Below are 20,204 nucleotides of genomic sequence, written 5' to 3'. Positions count from 1 at the left end.
CAGGGTATGTGAGCAACCAGATCAGTCTTTGCTCGGCCCCACCAGAGTAGCTGGGGGAGTAGTGGAGGACTCCTTCACCATTGCCCGTTGGACACGTGTGGCACTAGCAAGCCAATCTGTGCCTTCCCAGCGTGGGAGCCCGGAGTGGGGAACTCCTCCACCTCCATCTGTGGGATGCACGTGGCTCTAACAAACAGTTCTGGGCCCGCCCAGAGCGCTAGACTCCTCCACCGCCTTCTGTAGGGCGCGTGTGGCTCTAGCATGCAGTTCTAGGCCCACCCAGCACAGGTACCTGGAGCGGGGAACTCCTCCGCTGGCCCCCGTGGGGTTTGCGTGTCTCTAGAAAGCTGTTTTGAGTCTGCCTGGAACAGAGGACTCCTCCGCCACTGCCTGTGGGATGCCTGTGGCACTAGCAAGCAGTTCTGGACCTGCCCAGAACAGGAGCTTGGGGCAGGGATCTCCTTTGCCGCCCGTGAGGCGTGTGACTCTAGCAGCAGTTCTGGGCCCGTCCCAAGTGGGGGACTTCATCACTGCCTGTGGGGAGCGCGTGGCTCTAGCAAGTAGTTCTGTGCCTGCCCGAAGCAGGGGACTCCTCTGTGGCCACCCGCTATCTGCAGGAGGCGTGCAGCTCTAGCAAGGAGTTCTGGGCCCACCCAGAGCCCTCCAGCAGGGATCTCCTCTTCTGCCCATGGGGTGCATGGCTCTAGCAAGCAGTTCTGGGCCCTCCCAGAGTGGGGGACTCCTCTGCCACTGCCTGCGGGGTACACATGGCTCTAGCAAGTAGTTCTGTGCCTGCCCGGAGCAGGGGAAGTCCTTTGCAACTACCTGCTACCTGCAGGTGTGCTGCTCTAGCAAGCAGTTCTGGGTCCTCCCAGAGTGTGGGACTCGTGTGCTGCCACCCGCGGGGGTGTGCAAGGCTCTAGCAAGTAGCTCTGTGCCTACCCAAAGCAGGGGAAGTCCTCTACGGCCACCAGCCACCTGCAGGAGGTGTGCAGCTCTAGCAAGCAGTTCGGCACCTGCCTAGAGCCCTGGAGCAGGGATCTACTCTGTCACCTGTGGGGTGCGCGGCTCTAGCAAGCAGTTTTGGGCACTCCCAGAGTGGGGGACTCATCCGCCACCACCCATGGGGGTGTGCAATGCTCTAGCAAGTAGTTCTGTGGCTGCCCAGAGCAGGGGGAGTCCTCTGTGGCCACCTGCCACCTGCAGGAGGCTTGCAGCTCTAGCAAGCAGTTCTGGACCTGCCTAGAGCCCTGGAGCAGGGACCTACTCTGCCACCCATGGGGTGTGCGGCTCTAGCAAGCAGTTTTGGGTCCTCCCAGAGTGGGGGACTCATTCGCCGCCACTCGCGGGGGTGCGCAAGGCTCTAGCAAGTGGTTCTGTGCCTTCCCAGTGCAGGAGACTTCTCTGTGGCCACCCGCCACCCGCAGGAGGCAGGCGGCTCTAGCAAGCAGTTCTAGGGCCCATACTTGTATTTTGTGTTCTTAAATCATCTTCCTTGGATTTACAGCTTGCTGAACTTCTTTCTGGGCTCAGCTCCCCATCTTTGGGTTCATAGATTCTGATTCCAACCAGTTTTTCTTCCCATGCTCAGGAGCCTCTGAGCAGGGTTGCTACCAGTTGGCCATCTTCCCAGAATCCCCCAGACCAACATTTTTAAATCTTTTTATATCTTTTAGCTTTATAAAGAGCTTCTCTCTTTATTAAAAATAAAAATCACAGAAACACTTTGCAAGATTTTTTCCTATTTCATGTAATCGCTGCATATTTTATCTATATTTCAAGTAATACTCATTTTTCTTAATATTTTTGAGATTCTCAAAACATACATTTTAGGATAAATATTACCTTTTTATATAAGCTGATTAATGATAGTGTTAGTTGTATCTTTAAAATTAGTCTATATAACTTATCTTTATCATACTTTTTCACTGTAGGATGTTCTGTCTTTAACCTGAATTTCTCAGACAAGGGCTGTGAGTCTGGCAAGTTTTATAAAGATAGAATCTGGGCATACCAGCACAGCTCTGCTACCACTATCTTCTTTCCCAAACCCTATTTCTGTTATCAGTATTGCCTTCTCAAAACAGATGTGAGTAATCCCTATGCACATACTATTGTCCAAAGCTAGTTTTCTTTGATTTATAATCCCCTTTATTAACTTGTAGAGTTGTTTAGTGGAACCAAAAAAAAAAAAATACTTGAATGCATTTTTATCATTCTTTCTCAATAACACGTAAGCCTTTCACCATTTCTTTTTACATCTCACAGTAGATGGATACAGTTAAGGTAAATCACAAAAACATCTGCACTACTCTTCTACTGTTCTAAAAACTGAACCTCAAAAATAGGTTAAAATTTTATAACTTTTGTCAATGTATTCATTAATTCAATATGACACCTACTATGGCACAATGAATGTGACACCAGAAACAAAAAGCACTGTTGAATAAATGGATAACTATTCTCTTCAACATTATTTTCAATTCTGAATAAAGAATGTGTATACAACCAAGGAAATGCTACTATAGATCTCTATTAAATAAGAATAAATAATATGGGCAGATGCAAATTTTATTTAAACTTATGTCATCAAGACGAGGAAATACTGTACTTACTGAATGTGAATTTATGTATAATGATAGTAGTTATTTAAATAAACCAGAAATAAATTAGTAAGTATTTAACGTTTTTCAAAAGTTCAACTTCTGTCAGGGTCCTAAATGCTAGATAGACAAAGTTAGGGAAGATCTATCTACCCTGAGCTCACATTAAAAAATACATAATGTTCTTCCCATCCCTCTTCTAAGACTATTTCCATGAAGGCTCTGACTTTTAATAACACTGAATGAAGGCAGACAATTTTATGATCTTTTTCCAGGAATGATACTATTGTAGTATGCTGTATCTCTAAGTCTCAAATGTTTCTGTGCTGAAAATATAAGGTAGAAATCAAAGTATAAAATACGAGCAAGCAACTAAATTATATTTAGAATTTAAGAAATTCTATCGAAATTATATTTAGACAATGAAGATGGAGCAGGGGGCCACAAGCCAGGAAATGTCCACTAGAATCTGGAAAAGGCAAGGAAACAGATTTCAAATAGAGGCTACAGAAAGGAACCAGTCCTGTCAATACCTTGATTTTCGCCCAATGGAACCCACATCAGAATCAATTTGTGTCATTTAAGCCACTCTATTTTGTAGTATAAGCCAGCAACAAAAAACTAAGACAGAGTACAATCATTACCCAGATTTTATTTTCTAATACTTCTCTGCTCAAGCACAGGAAGCAGGGCTCCTTAGAGAAATGCTGAGTTCTAGGGCTGGGGTAGACAAAGTGAAAAATGAACTTGGAATACTTTGTAGTGCCTTTAAATAAGTGTTAGAAGAAAAAGGTAAGGGGCATGTTAAAAAGACATGAGAGCCAATCTTCAAGAATTCCCAATGGTCAAAGCTGAAACATTTTCAATAATAAGATAAACAATGATAGTACCAGATAATAACCTAAGGACTAAAGTAAATATTGAAGAATCCATATTGGTATAATTAAAGGACTGATTAATTAAATGAGGAGAGAGGACAAATCTTCTTTGAAGAACTTCAAATAATAATATACATACTGTCCATTCCTGGAGGTGGACCTTAATCCCCCCAACCACCCCTGCCCTTGAGGGTGGACTGTAGTTAGCAGACAGAGCATGTAAAGGGTAAAACGGTAACTTTACAGTGGAGAAACCAGCTACCACCTCACCAAGTAATTAAGATTAACATTGCCAGTGGTAAGTCATGTTGATAGTGGGAGCCTCTCTGACATAATGAGATGAGAAAGGCACTTTGCCTCTGCAGAATCTTCCTCAAACCCTAACCCCACTCTAATCATGAGATAACTTAACATCAGATAACCCCAAATTAAGGAACATTCTAGAAAACGTTCAACCAATCTCTTTCAAAAGCACCATGAAAAGAACAGACTGTCACAATATGGAGGAAGACAAGAAGTAACGAATAAAAGCAATGTGATATTCTCAATTAGGTCCCCAAACAGAAAAGGACATTAGTGCTTTAGGAAAGGACATTAGGAAAAATTGGTGAAATGTGAATAAAATCTATTGTTTAGTTAACCGTATTATAACAAAGTTAATTTCCTGTCTTGAAAAACATACCACAGCTATGTTCAGCCCAACCTCAGACATTATCTTTCCCTTGTCTAGACCTTCCCCAGTCACTGGGCACTTGGTTGTTTCTAATTTATCAGTACTGTAAACCATAATGAAAGCCTTCACACACACAGCGGGTTTTGTACACACTGAATTCTTTCTCAGCCTAATTCACAAGGGAATGAAAATTTCTATAACTCTTAATTGATGTTGCTAAATGCTTCATCAGTTTTCAATGCTGGCAGTAATCACTAGGAATATATTAATTTCCCTGCAACCTAAGCAGCTTTAGTTTTTGTTATTTTTGCTGTTTTCATAGATGCAAATGGTGTGAAACTGAGTGAAAAAGACAGGGAAATTCTCTGTACTGTTTTTGCAAATTTTCAATAAACCTAAAATTCCACATGAAATGTTTACTTATAGAATATTTATTTATTGATGCAAACTTCTCCCTAATTAAAAATAATACAAATAAGGGCCATCTTCAATTCTAAAATCAAGACCTAAATATTTTTACTTGGAATTCCTTTGCTATATCATAATACATGACTGTAATAGTTACAGATTATCAGTAACAACATTTCTAAGATACAATTTTGACATTTTATTCATTGTGGAAGAACATTTTTAATTCTTGGCTACATAATATGTCCCTGCCTGGTATTCATTATACAGTGATGTAACGCTAAGAAACACTTGACTTCAAAACAAGGAAAATATTTTCTGATAGATTATAAGAAATACACAAGGGGAAAAAGCCACATAGCATTTTTTTTTAAAAAGACATATATCTTTATTTTTATTGCCATTATTATTATTATTATTATTATTATTTTGAGAAAGGGTCTTACTCTGTCACCAAGTCTGGAATGCAATGGGGCCATCATGGCTTACTATAGCCTCCAACTCCTGGGCTCAAGCAATCCTCCTGGCTCAGTCTTCTAAGTAGCTGAGACCACAGGTGCATGTCACACCATGCCGGCTAAGTTTTCAATTTCTTGTAGCCATCTCTTATATCTTTTTACTTTTGAAAAGTGCCATTTCAAAGTTGATTCAAAACTGATTGTTGTATATTTATTTGTGCTTTTCCACTAAGTACAAAGCAGATTCAAAACCCTAAAGCTCCTTTCAAGTTCTTTTACTTCTTTCTCCTAAAATTATCCTGTTACAAAAGCATACCTTTTAGATAATTTTGAAATGTAATTACCAATTTAGGCAAAGGAATTCCTTAATCTTCAGCAGACCTGAGGGTACTGAGGCAAAATACACTTGCCAGCTCACATTTGAGATGTCTAGCCGCCTAAAGCAATGTAAATCTGCTGAGGTATTAAAGATGGTACATATTAGTATGGCATTCCAATTTAGGTAGCCAATTACACTGATGTCAGTAAGTGACTGAGGGGATAACCTTAAAGCCCAGAGGCATTTCTCCTGGTCAAGGAAACTGTCAACTTCCACATAGCGTAGGACTTGAGTTTAGTTCAGAAGTTAGCTAACACCCAAAACAAAAGCTTCATGTAAGTTATACAGATCTCAATGCCACCTAAAAAATTACTTACTTCTTAATGTAATCATACAAGTATAATCTCGGTAAACTGTCTGGCTGAGGATTTAACTTAATTGAACCTTTCTTCCCAGTAGGTACTCCCCCTCTCACTCCTGTCCCCGACTACTCTTCCCTACCAAATATATCAAAATTCATTTCAGCCAAGCAACTTTGGCAACCAAAAATACAAAATCAACAATTATAAGAAGCTGCATTTCAAATGCCAGTAGATTACTAAAATAAAATAATCTGTTATTTATCCAAACATAAACAGAGATCTATGTATGTCTTACAGGCAGTAGAACTAAAATGTTAAATATACTCTACCACATAATGTCTGACAAGCCCACAAACTCACCTTAGAAAGAGAGCTGCCTACCTCATTGCTGAGTATCACCGCAGTCACTAGATGGCCAAGGGGAGCACTTTGAAGGTGATCATAGTGATATTCAACAATGAGGGATGTAGCTCTTTTGCTAGGATGTTTGCGAACTTAATTGTCCAACCTTGTACTTTGATGGTTTTCGTTAAAATCTTCCTTCATCATAAGCATTTAATGAAACAATGAGTAAATCAATTCATGGCTACTTTTCCTTAAGGGAAAGCAAGTTATATCATCATGCCTTTGGCTATAAATATCAGAATATCAATCCGAAATTCATACAAACAATGTGGGTTTATGTTTATAACATAAATAAATTCTGGCTCCATGGCTGATTCACAAGCCAGGATCTCCCATTCTATTCCGCCATCCTCCTGGTGTCTAAGGACCTCCTCTCTTGGGGGGGATGTACTGGGTGCTTTAACAATAATGTCCAGAAGTAGAAAAGGGGGACTGCAGTTGATCAACCTCATCATCTTATTAAGGAGAAAAATGTTTCCCAGAGCCTCCAACACTCTCCCTTCCCTTATGCCCCTTTGGTGAGATTGCTTCTAACAACCATCCCTGCCGACAGGGAGCTGAGAAAGCCAGTATCAGGTATTTTTATCCTCTGTCATGGGAGGTGATAAGTCCATCACAGAGGTTCCTCGTCAAAATTAGTAAAACACCATTTCTGGTCTTTAGTTATTAAGTAATAAATGGCACAACATAGGGAAGGCGGCTGCTATGAAACCTTATATGATTTAAATATATAGGAAACCATAAACTAATCAATTCACCAAAGATGGTCAAATCACCAAAAAGTTTGCTATGAGAATTACAGCTACAATAAAGTTACAAGTAGTAAATATATTTCAAATAGATAGACATCCATTCTTTGTACTTAATACATGGTAGAAAATAAAATTAAGGGGACTTTCATAAATGTAGCAATTCTTTAAACTTTTACCAAAGACATCTTTATGTAAGTTTATACTAACATTTATAAATATGTAATGAACTATAGATAAAACTGAAAATCTGACCACAAAAAAATAGATTTTTCTAATCCTCACAGGATTATCCCTGTACTGAAGCACTTTCGTGTTAATAGCAGCATGCCTTGTTTCCTTAGTGTACAGGTAACAAGGTACACAATGGATTTTAACTGAGTTATTCTCATGCATGATCTTTCTTTAAAAAGAAAAATGCATGTAATAATACCAAAGGCATTTAAAATAAAATTCTAGTAATTTATGTAAATCAGATTTGACAAAAAAAAAGTTCTTTAATACTTTGACAGTTTATATTCTGAGAAGCTAAACTTCTAAATAGCTTCCTACCCAGTTTCAATTATTCTACAAGAGCAGAACACCACAGGAGCTTCTGAACATCCACTCAGTCTTTCCAGGTCTTAAAAAACTGGGAATGGATGAAAGCATTCATCAGAGGCCAAGGTGTTCCTGCTGGATTCTCTCAGACAGCACAATTTGTGATTTTAGTACTTTTTACCATTATATTATGTGTAATTTTAGAATTCCATAATTATATAACAATTTAATTTGAAATCATGAGGTCAGGAAAATTTTTAGTTTAATACAACAGTTGGCTGATTTTTAAGTCACTATCTCTTTTTTTGTTCCTGTTTGGTTTTTTGGGGGTGGGGTGGGGTGGGGAGTTCTGAGACAGTCTTACTCTGTCACCCTGAGTGCTGTGAAATCCCAGCTCATAGCCACCTCAAACTCTTGTAAATAGTGGTGCCATAAACATGGGGTGCAGATGTCTCTTCAACACACTGATTTCTTTTCCTTTGGATAAAGGCCCAGTAGTGTGAATACTCGATCACATGGTTATTCTATTTGTAGTTCTCTGGGGAAATTCCACACTGTTCTCCCTTAGTGACTAAACTGATTTATATTCCCACTAAGAGTGTATAATAGTCTCCTTTACTCCACATCCATGCCAGCATTTGTTATTTTTTGTTTTTGATAGCAGCCATACTAACCAGGGCAAGAGGTTTTGATCTGCATTTTCTCTCATGATTACTGACATTGAGCATTTCTTCACATATTTCAGCCACCTGTACTTCTTATATATCTTCTTTGTATGGCCACTAGGAGAACAGTATAGAATTTTCTCAAAATACTACAAACAGAATAAACATATGATCCAGCAAGACCCATTTCTGGTCATTTATCCAAAGTAAAGGAAATCAGTATATTGAAGAGACATCTGCACTCATGTTTGTTGAAGTGGTATCCACAAAAGTCAAGATATGGAAATCAACCTAGGTGCTGATTCCCAAAACCAGTGTATAATGGTTACCTTTTCTCCACAACGATGCCAGCATTTGTTATTTTTTGGTTTTGGTAATAGCCATACTAACTAACTGGGGTAAGATGATATCTCAATGTGGTTTCAATTTCCATTTCCCTGATGATTAGCAATACTGAGCATTTTTTCACATATTTATTGGCCATTTGTATATCTTCTCTTATGAAACATCAGCTCAGGTCATTTGCTCATTTTTATTTTATTTTATTTTATTTGAGACAGAGTCTCAAGCTGTTGCCCTGGGTAGAGTGCTGTGGTGTCATTGCTCACAGCAACCTCCAACTCTTGGGCTTAAGCGATTCTCTTACCTCAGCCTCCCAAGTAGCTGGGACTATAGGCACCCACAACAACGCCTGGCTATATTTTTGTTGCAGTTGTCATTGCTGTTTTAGCTTGCCCAGGCTGGATTTGAACCTGCCAGCCTCAGTGTATGTGGCCAGTGCCCTACTCACTGAGCTATGGGTGCTACCCTATTTGCCTGTTTTAAATTGATTTTTTTCCCCCTTTTTGCTGTTGATGTTTGACTTCCTTGTGTATTCTGGGTATTAATCTCTATCAGATGAATAGTTTGCAAACATATCCTCCAACTCTACAAGTTTCTCTGTTGATTGTTTCTTTTGATGTGCAACAGCCTTATAGTTTGATATAATCCCCTTTGTCCAGCTTTTCTTTCATTTCCTGTGCTTTTGAAGTCTAGGGCATAATTTTTGACCAGTTAATGGTCTGAAACATTTCTGCTATGTTTTCTTTTAGTAACTCTATAGTTTCAGGTCTTGAAATCAGTGGGTACATATACATGACTTCATTTCTGCGTTAGCTATTCTGTTCTACTGGCCTATTAGTCTGTTTTTATACCAATAACATGCTGTTTTGCTTACTATAATTTTATAGTACATATTGAAGTCAGGTAGTATGTCACCTCAACCTTTGTTGCTTTTGGTCAGGACTGATTTAGAAATGTAGGATTTACCAATTTGTGCTTCCATAAGAATTTTAGAATATTTTTCTATTTCTATTAAGAATGTCATTGGTATTTTTGATAAGGGATTACATTGAATCTGCAGATGCTTGGGCAATATGATCATTTTAACAAAATTAACTCTTCCAATACATGACCATGGAAAGACTTTCATTCCCGCCACCCCGGCCCCCCCCACCCCCACCCCAGTGCATGTCCTCTTCATCTCTTTCAGTGTTTTGTAGTTTTCCTTGTAGTGATCTTTAAATCATTGGTTAAATTTATGCCTAGCTACTTTTTTTGTAGATACTGTAAATAGAGTTGTTTTCTTGATTTCTTTTTCAGCTAGTTTGTTATTTGTGCATAGAAATGCTACTAATATGTATGGTCCATTTGTATCCTGCAACTTTGATGAATTTATCAGGTCTAAGAGGTTTTTTTGGTAGAGTCTTTAGGGTTTTCTATATAAGATCAGATTGGATAGTTTTCTTAGGTATAGTATTCCAGAATGACATTTGTTTTTCTTTCAGCACTTTGACTATATCATTCCATTCTCTCCTGGCCTGTAAAGTTTCTGTTGAGAAATCTGCTATTACTCTGACGGGAATTCCTTTACATATGACTTGTTGCTTTTCTTGTTATGTTTATAGAATTCTCTCATTCTCTTTGACATCTGACAACTGACTGTAAGATGCTTCAGAGAGGATCTTTTCAGATTAAATCTATTTGGGGATCTTTGAGCTTCCTGTATCCAGTTGCCCATATTTCTTCCAAGATTACTATTTTGAATTCCTTTTCAGACATTTCATAGGTTTCCTTTTCTTTGGGGTCTATTAAGTGGAGAATTATTGTGTTCCTTTGGAGGTGTAAAGTTTCCTTGTTTTTTTCATGTTTGTGTCCCTACATTAATATCTGTGCATCTGGGGGACTAGTCACTTCCTTCAATTTTATGGAGTAGCTTTCATTGGGAAACATTGTGTGTGTATGTGTATATGCTTTAGATGTGCCCTACAGAGTCAATTTGGTAGGGTGCTTTGGCTTTGGTTTTAGGTAGGCATAGCAGTATAGTCTCCATATGAATTCTCTGGCTAGAATCAATGTCAATAGAATCTATGAACACCTAAGTGGCCTAGGCTATGGTTGTTTGTGGAGGATACGGCATGATTTCACTAGAGGTGAGGATACTGGGTGATCCTCTTGCCTCCAGTAAGGTGTTCATATAAGTGTGCATGATGGCCCTCCCACTGAAAGGAGCACAGTCACCAGTGACCCTAGATATATGCTCCTCTTCTCTTAATCCTCCTTTTCCCACTTATGATATTCATAAGGTTTACAAAGGTAGGAAGGCAGAAGCAAATGTATTGCAATTTATTTCTCTACTTATAGTAGTTGGAAGATTATGATTTTTTTGTCTCTTCATAATGAAGAAATAAGTGATACATGGTTTATGTCTCCACTGTTCCTTGACTTAGTGATTTTTTTTTTATTTTAAAGGGTGAAGAAAAGCAAGTAACTGCCATTTTCCTCCAAAATCCTTTATAAGAAGGCTTTTAATTATGGATTTCATGTTCTCATTAGATACACAACTATGTTTTTTTCACTTTCTTTTACTGTTGTCCTATTTTGTCAGTTGCACTTTCTCCATTTGTTGACATCACTACACATTCTCATTGGCGTAGTGTTATTTTTAATATCCTGTTACTACATTTCATGTTGAATCAGGAATAAGACAGTATCATTGTTATTACTGGTAATATGTACCTTATCTATTCTTTTCTAATCAATCTTTTTAGGAATGTGGTAGTTCTGAAAATACTAAGATCCCAGCAAAAGGTGAGATCTATGCTCCCTCTTGTAGAATCTTTGAGAACAGTGACTACTTCTACCAATAATATATGTGGATGTGACTCAGTATGAAATCCGAAGCTAAGTCATAAAATGCTTTATAGCTTCCAGTTCTCTGGGACTGTTTTCTCTAGAGAAAGCCAGTAGTTATGTAAGAAATCTGACTATTCTGAGACCACTATATTGGAAAAGTGGCAGATAGAAAAACAAAACTATAAGACCGAGGCAATGAAGCACACTTAGTAATTTAACCACACACTTAGTAATTTAACCACAAACACCCTCACTAGTTTATCTTGAAGACAATACCGGCCCTTTTCCCTCACAAATCATAAATCATATCAGTACACTAATAGAGACATGGTTTAGAGGGCAAAGAGTTTAAGTAAGAAATGCTGCATAGGGAAACCACAGAAGTATAGATGTAATTGATGAGGCTATCAGAGAATGTAGTGGGTGCTTCATATAACCCTATGTAAATAAGTAGTTTGAATATAAATAATCTGTTTCCCATCCCTACATCACATTAACTAGTAAACTGAGAAAAAGGACAATTTAGTTTTAACAAGCAATTCTGAAATATTCCTACTTCTTCATGCAATGAATATGGTACATTCCTAAACATATAAAATAAACATTTCTAGGAACTTTAATATTCTAATACATAAGCACAATAAAAAGACTGGGGGTGGGGGGGAAAGCTATGGATTAGGGAAGTCTAGAAAATACCAGCATCTAGTGCAATACTTGGAACCAATACATGTTCAATTACTATTTGAATATGAATGTGAATAAATAAGTCGATTTCAACTACTTTATCAACACAGACAACTTTCTTACCCAAATCACAAGTATGACATGAATAAAAAGTTACTAAACTAGCACTTGGGAGGCTGAGGCGAGTGGATTACCCTGAGCTCACAGGTTTAAGACCGTCCTGAGCCAGAGCAAAACTTCATCTCTAAAAATAGCCAGGTGTTGCGGCAGATACCTGTAGTCCCAGCTACTTGGGAGGACGAGGCAAGAGAAGAGTTTGAGGTTGCTGTGAGCTATGATGCCATGGCACTCTACCAAGGTTGACAAAATAACACTCTGTCTCAAAAAAAAAAAAAACTAAACGATTAATTCATACCTTTTAAAATAAATATGAATGCTTCTTAGGTGCTTAGGTTCTTCCTTGAGAGTAGTTTTTTTCTTTGAGAATGAAATATTGCAAAAAAGTGATTAAAATGAAGTTATCTGTCATAACAGATCCATTAAGAAAAACAGAAACTGGGAATGTTTTGGACCCAGTGAGGGAAAAAGGTGAATGGTCCTAATGTTTAAGTAGGCTTTACCAAGTTATTTTATATAGCATTAGTGTGTGTATATTACATATAAAATGAATGAACCATGTAAAATAAGGTATAAATAACCCACCAAATCCTGGAACACTTTTGAGACTGGCTTTGAGGCAAACTTTCTCCAATCTGAGGTAGCTATATCTCATCAGACAGTTCCACAGGAATAGCCAATCCATTCTTGTTCGATGGTTCATAATAATGACACTTCTTTCTCCCGGAATAAAGGCATCACCTGTTATAATCACTTTTACACCAAACATGGTCTCCAACAATGCCTAAGGAGGGGAAAAAGAAAAAAACTCAAAAGTACAGATATACAGCCATTTAAAGTTATTAATTTCCAGGGTTCAATTATATCATGTCTTATAAATAAATCTATTAATTTTTAATGTATGAAGGTAGAGTAAAATCAGGAGGGAAAATATCATCCTAGAAGAATGAGAATATGAAGTATTACTTCTATTTTTAGTTCTTTTACTAATTTAAGTTTCTGGCAATTTCATAATTAAAAAATACTAATTGTCCTCGAAATCCTCAAGATATTATTAAACTAAAAAGATGATATATAAAAAAATGCAAGATTCCTCTATGTTATATTTTAAAGATATAGACATATAACATTATATATTTTCTTTTTTCCTAGAAAGGATAGTCAAAAAATTTAGCACTAGATACACGACAGAAGAAACAGAAAGTTAAACTTTTCACTTTATATAATACCATTTTGTACTATAATCTTAATTAAAACAAAAACTTATTGGCTTTATTTTAATGATCTACAAAAAATAAAACACACATCTACTAAACTACTACAGCCCTAGTACCTACAACAGTGCCTGGCACATAGTAGATGTTCAAGTACTTGCTGAATTTCATTAAGTTCTCTGATGGCCATGTATATAATATATATGAAATATTCAGAAACAAAGTATCTTATAGGCTGGAGTCTTGAAAGTAAAATAATAATTAATAAGAAAACATCATTAATGATTTTAATCTCTTATGTAAATTCTCAGGTTATTTACATATAAAAAGGTCATAAGAAAATCAAAAGTTCTCTCAGGCAAATATAATAATCTTGATCAAAATACAGCAAATAAACAAAATGTGGTACTATCATACAATGAAAAATGATACAGCAATGAAAATAAATGAACTGCAAGTATCTGTAAAAGATAACACACCATGAAAGATAGATACAAGTATAATTTTGAGAAACAGCAAAAAAAAAGAACATATCCAATAAATTTCTATGTATTATAAAACCGATATAAACTTTCTAGAAAGTTAAGATATTTTAAAGGTAAATATAGAAAAGGTAAAATTATAATGAACAACAAGGAAATAACCATCTCAAAAGTCAGATTAGTGACTCCTTACATCAAAAAGAAGGGCACTTTGGGAGTCTATAAAGCTTGCTGGAAGGCCGGCAATGCTCTGTTTCTTGTCCTGGGGGTAGTTGCACCTAAAATTACTCCTTAAACTATGCATGTGTATTTTAATAACTTTTCGGTCTGTTTGCTACATTTCACAATAAAAATCATTTTTAAAGAATATAATACAAAAAATGCCTTTAAAAACTTAAGAATAAAGATCATGAAAAACTCTTAAAAATAATATTAGCTAAAGAAATATACTAGAAAATTTTAAGTCAGAAATGTTAAATGTCTAAACTATTACTGTTCTGAGTATTAACATCCTGACAGTGGAAACAAGATCATTTGGGCTAATGAATTTACAGATACCCTACAAGTCCCCATAAAGTTACTTTTTCAGGGCTGAGGTTGACTTTCAGCATGAGTAGTTAACTTGGCACCTACTATGTCCACAAAGATACGTGTACACTGGTATTTTACTAGGTAAAATGTGGGTAATTTTCATCAAATTACAAAAGGTTCTATATCTACTCAAATAATAACCCCTACTCCTAAAAGTCTGTGGGAATTTTAAGCACCTATATGGAAAACTTTCTTATAGAGAAGCTCAGGGCAGAGTCCTGTAGGTTTAGACCCTCAGCAAAAAATAACTTTTCTACTTGCACGTATAAAGAGCCATCAACTACAAAGACAGTCTATCAGAGAATTATGTCTTGGCCCAAAGTGTATGTGTGAAGTCACTATACAAGGTTAATTTGGATTTCCTCCATTCTACTTTCCAAATAGGATATACATACTACTTTTCAGTTTTTGCACAGAATTAGAATGTAAATGCCCTTCACATAACTGGTGGAAAGAGGAAGGTGTCTATTAGTTATATGTCATACTATTGAAAAGAGTTAAAATTTTAAGCCTTATGTTCAATTTCTAATAAATGATACCCATGGATCCCAAACCATTTTTTGCTTTTCATTACGGAAAATGTTAAAACAAAAAATCCCAGATGTGCGTCCAGAGTTATCTCACATGACATTCTCTCCTTGGATATCCAGCACCTAGTGTGAATATGCCTGAAGGTTATGTATATAAGCTGTCATGCAGCCGAGATCTCAAGTTTATGTTAATTATTTTTATTATCAGTCAAGACATATCTACTCAACATTACTTACAGCTCCTACAAAGGCAGAATAATAAATACACTACACAGAAATAAAGTTGTAATGTCTATAAAAAACTCCAGAATTCAAATAATCCAGATTAAAAGATTCAGAGAAAAGACACAATTCTCATATTTATACTATTTCTAGTACAGAAGATAATATTTTTAGCAGTAAGCAATGAATCTTACAAAATTTAATAATACATTTTTTTATATAGAACTAAGAGTAAATATTCTCATGATTTTTACTTAATCGGTCAAAGATTTTTTCCTAGAACATTAATATAAAGCAATTTCTGAGGACCTTTTATATACTGCTACTTACTACCTCCAAGTGTTCCATCATGTAAAAAAGCGCAAAGATGAGAGGCTTCCCTCCTGATCACAGAGTATCAGTTTTACCATCATGTCCCTTGTTCTCATTTCTCATTCCAATGGATCTTTATTTAGAGGTAGGAGTAAGTATATGTCATTGGATGTCTCCAAGTCTGCTTTGGCTCTTCAGGCTCAGCTTACGCCCAGCTCCACAAATCCATAGCTATTTAAAGGTTTGCAATCCCAACTAATTCATCTGAGCACCCACTCTCTTAAGAGCAACAGTGTGTACAAAAATTGCATTTAGCAATCTATGTCTACTGAATACCTGTTTTATTCTAGGACTGGAATGGGATCAGAACACTGTGAAAGAGATTTGTGCACTGAGTTGAAAGACCCAGTGCACAAATCTCTGAATTCCTAAGGCAGTGGTTCTCAACCTGTGGGTCACGACCCCTTTTTAACAATGAAAATACGTTGCAGCATTAGGAAGGCTGAGAACCACTGTCCCAAGGCATGATTTATGCCAAAAGAACAGAACTCCAAGTAATTTTCATAATACCAGGAAGCAGTCAGACTGTTGGTTAGATTCAGAATTTTAAGAAATAAAAACTTCTCTGGGCCCATAAAAGTTTGACACTTACACTACTGATTATGTTAAACAGAACTGTCCAAAACTAAAACGAACAAAGCCAGACACTCTCCATTATAGAAACATCCCCCCAAAAAAAGACCGTTTTAGAAGGGATTTTTGCACACAAAGTCTTACCTAACTCAAGAATCTAAAAGATCTTATTGCTAAACCTCATTTAGTTTTAAAAAGTGCTTCTTAGTAACAGTAAAGAGAAAAAAAATCTTGCCAACAAAATAATTTTAAGCCACGAGGGAAACTAACACAAAAGAGATCATTTTGTGATTATTCTGTGAAGCAATAATTGGTTTAAGTACATTTATCCTAATATACGTCTAGTAGAAAAATTAATTGTTAGGGTTGCCTAATATATATCTATAAGAGATTAAACTCCTTGTGAATTAAAAAGAAAAAAATGTATTATACTATTTACTTTAAAATTAAAATCCCCTTAGGCCCTTGTAAAAATATGCAATAAACGGTGATAAAAAGACACCCTTGACAAGTTATTCTCCATCTCTTTCGACAGAGATGCTCACTATCTCAGAACTAGACTATCAGTTTTTCTGTAATAAATTTCTTAACTGAAAAACTCTCTTTGTCCAATATGCTATAATTAGTAAACAGCTAGGTCACATAAGTTTTCCAAATGTGTAATAATTTAGTGGTGCAGAGAGAGCTGAATCCCATATACGCGCTAAGTTTTTAAAGTAGCTAATAAGTAAGTAATCAGCTAACAGTAAGATGTAGCTGAAATTTTCCTTGAAAATCTTTAGAAAGGTACCTCTCCAAGAGTATAATACACTTATCAGTGCAGCTTAGCCGGTTTTTCCCCCAATATTGGACCAGATTGCTAGTTTTCCATCAAAATGATTTATGTTATTTAAAAATATCAATCTCTAAACAAAAGAATCACATTCACAGAATCACTCATATTTCCCATTTCATCTCACAAGAAGCCGGGAAAATTCATTCTCTTCTTTGTCCACTCTTTTCTTACCCATCTTAGTGCATGTAGCTGAAGTTACACAAATACTATACAGGTATGAGGTAATTCTGCTGTAATAGTAATGCTATTCGCTAACAGTAATAGTAATAGAAACAGCTACTGTAGAATCTGTCTAGTAACTTGTCCCATAAACACCAGCATTTCTTCCAGAGTAAGATGGTTTTAATTGTGTTAGGGATGCCTAGAAAAACGACATGTGCCCAATTGTATTTCAGCTTTTAACTTCTCTCACCAATGGAGTGAGCAAATTATATATACAACTTCCTATGTACTAGATATATGATTCACTGGTCTAGACTCTGGACTTCCTCCCCTCTCTACTTACTGCAGAATCAGGCAAAAAAGTACCAATAACCCAGGCTTGGCCATATAGAAGAGGCCATCACACCAGGCTGGGGGGCCTCCCAACCTGGACCTGTGAGTGAATATAGTTCTACTTTATTCAAGCAACCATATTTTGAATTTTTTTGAAACAAATATAGTAGAAAATATTTACTATGCATGTACCAAATACCAGGCATTATGTTAAAAAGGCTATATATTATCTTATTTAGTCATCATAATAACATTCTCAAGTAGGTAAGTTATAGTAGCACTCCCTCTTAGAGAGATATAGAAATAGAATTTTAGAGAAGCTAAGGAGCTCAGCCAAATTCAATCGAGTAGAAAGTGATAAGGCCAATAATGAAACCAAATGTCTGTTTCCAATGTCTGTGCTAATAAGCATTCTGTTTGTACTCACTTCCAAAGACATTAAATAGATGGGACACCGTAAAGTATTATAATTGCTATGATTTTTAATGATGTAGTCTCTATAAGGAAATTCTCAGAACTTCCACAACCAGAAACTTCTGATTCATAATCAAAAGTTTATATACTGTGGAAAATTGATGGCATTTAGAAAGTGAAGTATGGTAGCATATATGACTGTCACCAAAAAATCATTTATCTCTAAAGGTTTGCTTTAAAATTAGACATACAAGGCAGAATTTGGAATAGATCTCAGAAATCATTTGCTCCTATTTATTTTGTAAATAATGAAACAAAAAACAAAAATAGTTACATAAATGACACAAAAAGAGTGAAACGTCTTCCAATATGAAATGTCTCTGCTTTTGTGACTATAAGTGATATTATTTAACATACAGTTGTAGATGACATTTTAGAAATATCTACTTATGATGGTTAATTTGATGTGTACTGAACAGTGCGCTTATTTTACTTAATATAAATGTGATGTGAAGAAATACCCTTTACATAAGAGTGTGGTGGTGGTTAAGAAACACCATAAAATGAATACTTTATTAAATGGTATGTCTGATACTCTGGTTTCTCTTCAGATCATATAAATCTTTTGCCATTTACTAAATGGTATGTTTGAGAGTTATGATGAAACAATGGATTTCATAACCTTAAAGCTAATTAAAAAATGTAACTTGGCCAGATGCAGTGCCTCAAACGTGCAATCCCAGTGCTTTGGGGATCAAGGTGGAAGGATTGCTTCAGGTCAGGAGTTTGAGATCAGCCTGAGCCACTTATAAAGATCTGGTCTCTACAAAAAAAATAACTTAAAAATCTGCCAGGCCTGGTGGCACAAGTCTGTAGTCCTAGCTACTCTAGAAGCTGAAGTAGAAAGAGTTCAAGGTAACAATAAGCTATGACTGCACCACTGCACTCTAGCCTAACAACAGAGCAAGATCCTGTCTCTTTAAAACAAAACAAAACAAACAAAGTAACTCTTAAGAATTCATGGCCTGGGAAGTCAACAAAAGGGAAAGTCTTTTAAAAGCCAGAAAAGATATTAGTCAAGCTATGTAAGTCTGCAATTAGAAAAGATATTTTAGGTAGAAAATTATTATCTCCACAAGGAGAAAGATCACATCTGTTCTGTTCATCATTACATCCTAGTAAAATGCTAGGTCCATGGTGAACACTTAATAATCATTGGATAAATACTCAGAAATCCTGTTGCCTATGCATGCAATCCACCAAAGTCACAAACAGCCTCACATTAAAAAAAAAAAGAAAAAAAGAAATTTTGCCTAAAAGAATAAGAAGGATAATTACTGCTTTTAGCCCTGACAGAGTAAAATATAAAAAATACAATTGTGATGAATAGATGAGAAATCTCAATGAAGTAATGGAACCACTAAAAAATATACATTCTAGAACTTAACAGTATTTTAAGTAAAAATGCATAGATAAACAAAACAGTGGATTAGGGATGACAGAAGAAAGGGTCACTGAGTTTGATTATGATTATAAAAGATCTGAACACCATTATCAACATTCTTAGCCTAAAGGATGTTTACTGACAACCATACCTAATAATTGCAAAACAGAAATTATATACAAGAACTCATGAAATGTGTGGTATAAAACAAATCTCAAGATCCTAGCAAACAGAATCCAGCAACACATCAAACAAATTATACCCCATGACCAAGGGGGTTTCATCCCAGGGTCCCAAGGCTGGTTCCGTATACGAAAATCGATAAATATAATTCATCACATAAACAAACTAAAAAACAAAGACTATATGATTCTCGCAATAGATGCAGAAAAAGCTTTTGACAATATCCAGCATCCTTTCATGATCAGAACACTTAAGAAAATAGGTATAGAAGGGACTTTTCTTAAACTGATGGAAGCCATCTATAGCAAACCCACAGCCAATATCATATTAAATGGAGTAAAATTGAAAACATTTCCACTCAGATCAGGAACAAGCAAGGTTGCCCATCATCTCTACTGCTTTTTAATATTGTAATGGAAGTCTAAGCCATCGCAATCAGGCAAGAGAAGGCAATCAAGGGTATGCAAAAAGGGTCAGAGGAGATCAAACTTTCAGTCTTTGCAGATGATAAGATTTTATACCTGGAAAACCCGAGGGACTCAACAACAAAACTCTTAAAAGTGATCAAGGAATACAGCAGCATCTCAGGTTACAAAATCAATACTCACAAATCAGTAGCTTTTATATATATCAATAATAGTCAAGTTGAAAAAACAGTCAAGGATTCTATTGCCTTTACAGTTGTGCCAAAGAAGATGAAATATTTTGGAGTTTACCTAACAAAGGATGTGAAAGATCTCTATAAAGAGAACTATGAAACTCTGAGAAAAGAAATAACTGAAGATGTTAACAAATGGAAAAACATACCATGCTC

At 36.3% G+C, this 20,204-nt stretch overlaps 1 protein-coding gene across 2 annotated transcripts in view; it reads right to left on the bottom strand.

Annotated features, from left to right (window-relative positions):
* LCLAT1 (lysocardiolipin acyltransferase 1) overlaps positions 1-20,204 on the bottom strand; it is a 187,397-nt gene that overhangs the window by 85,383 nt on the left and 81,810 nt on the right. For both annotated transcript variants that reach the window (XM_003787505.3, XM_023511889.1), the window contains one exon: positions 12,621-12,819. In XM_003787505.3, the coding sequence (XP_003787553.3) occupies positions 12,621-12,819 (199 nt within the window). The remainder of the gene's footprint in view (positions 1-12,620; positions 12,820-20,204) is intronic.

This window comes from Otolemur garnettii, unplaced genomic scaffold (assembly GCF_000181295.1).
Source record: "Otolemur garnettii isolate 467f Iridium unplaced genomic scaffold, OtoGar3 scaffold00022, whole genome shotgun sequence".
NCBI lineage: Eukaryota > Metazoa > Chordata > Mammalia > Primates > Galagidae > Otolemur > Otolemur garnettii.
This window is presented reverse-complemented; position numbering and strand designations above follow the sequence as displayed.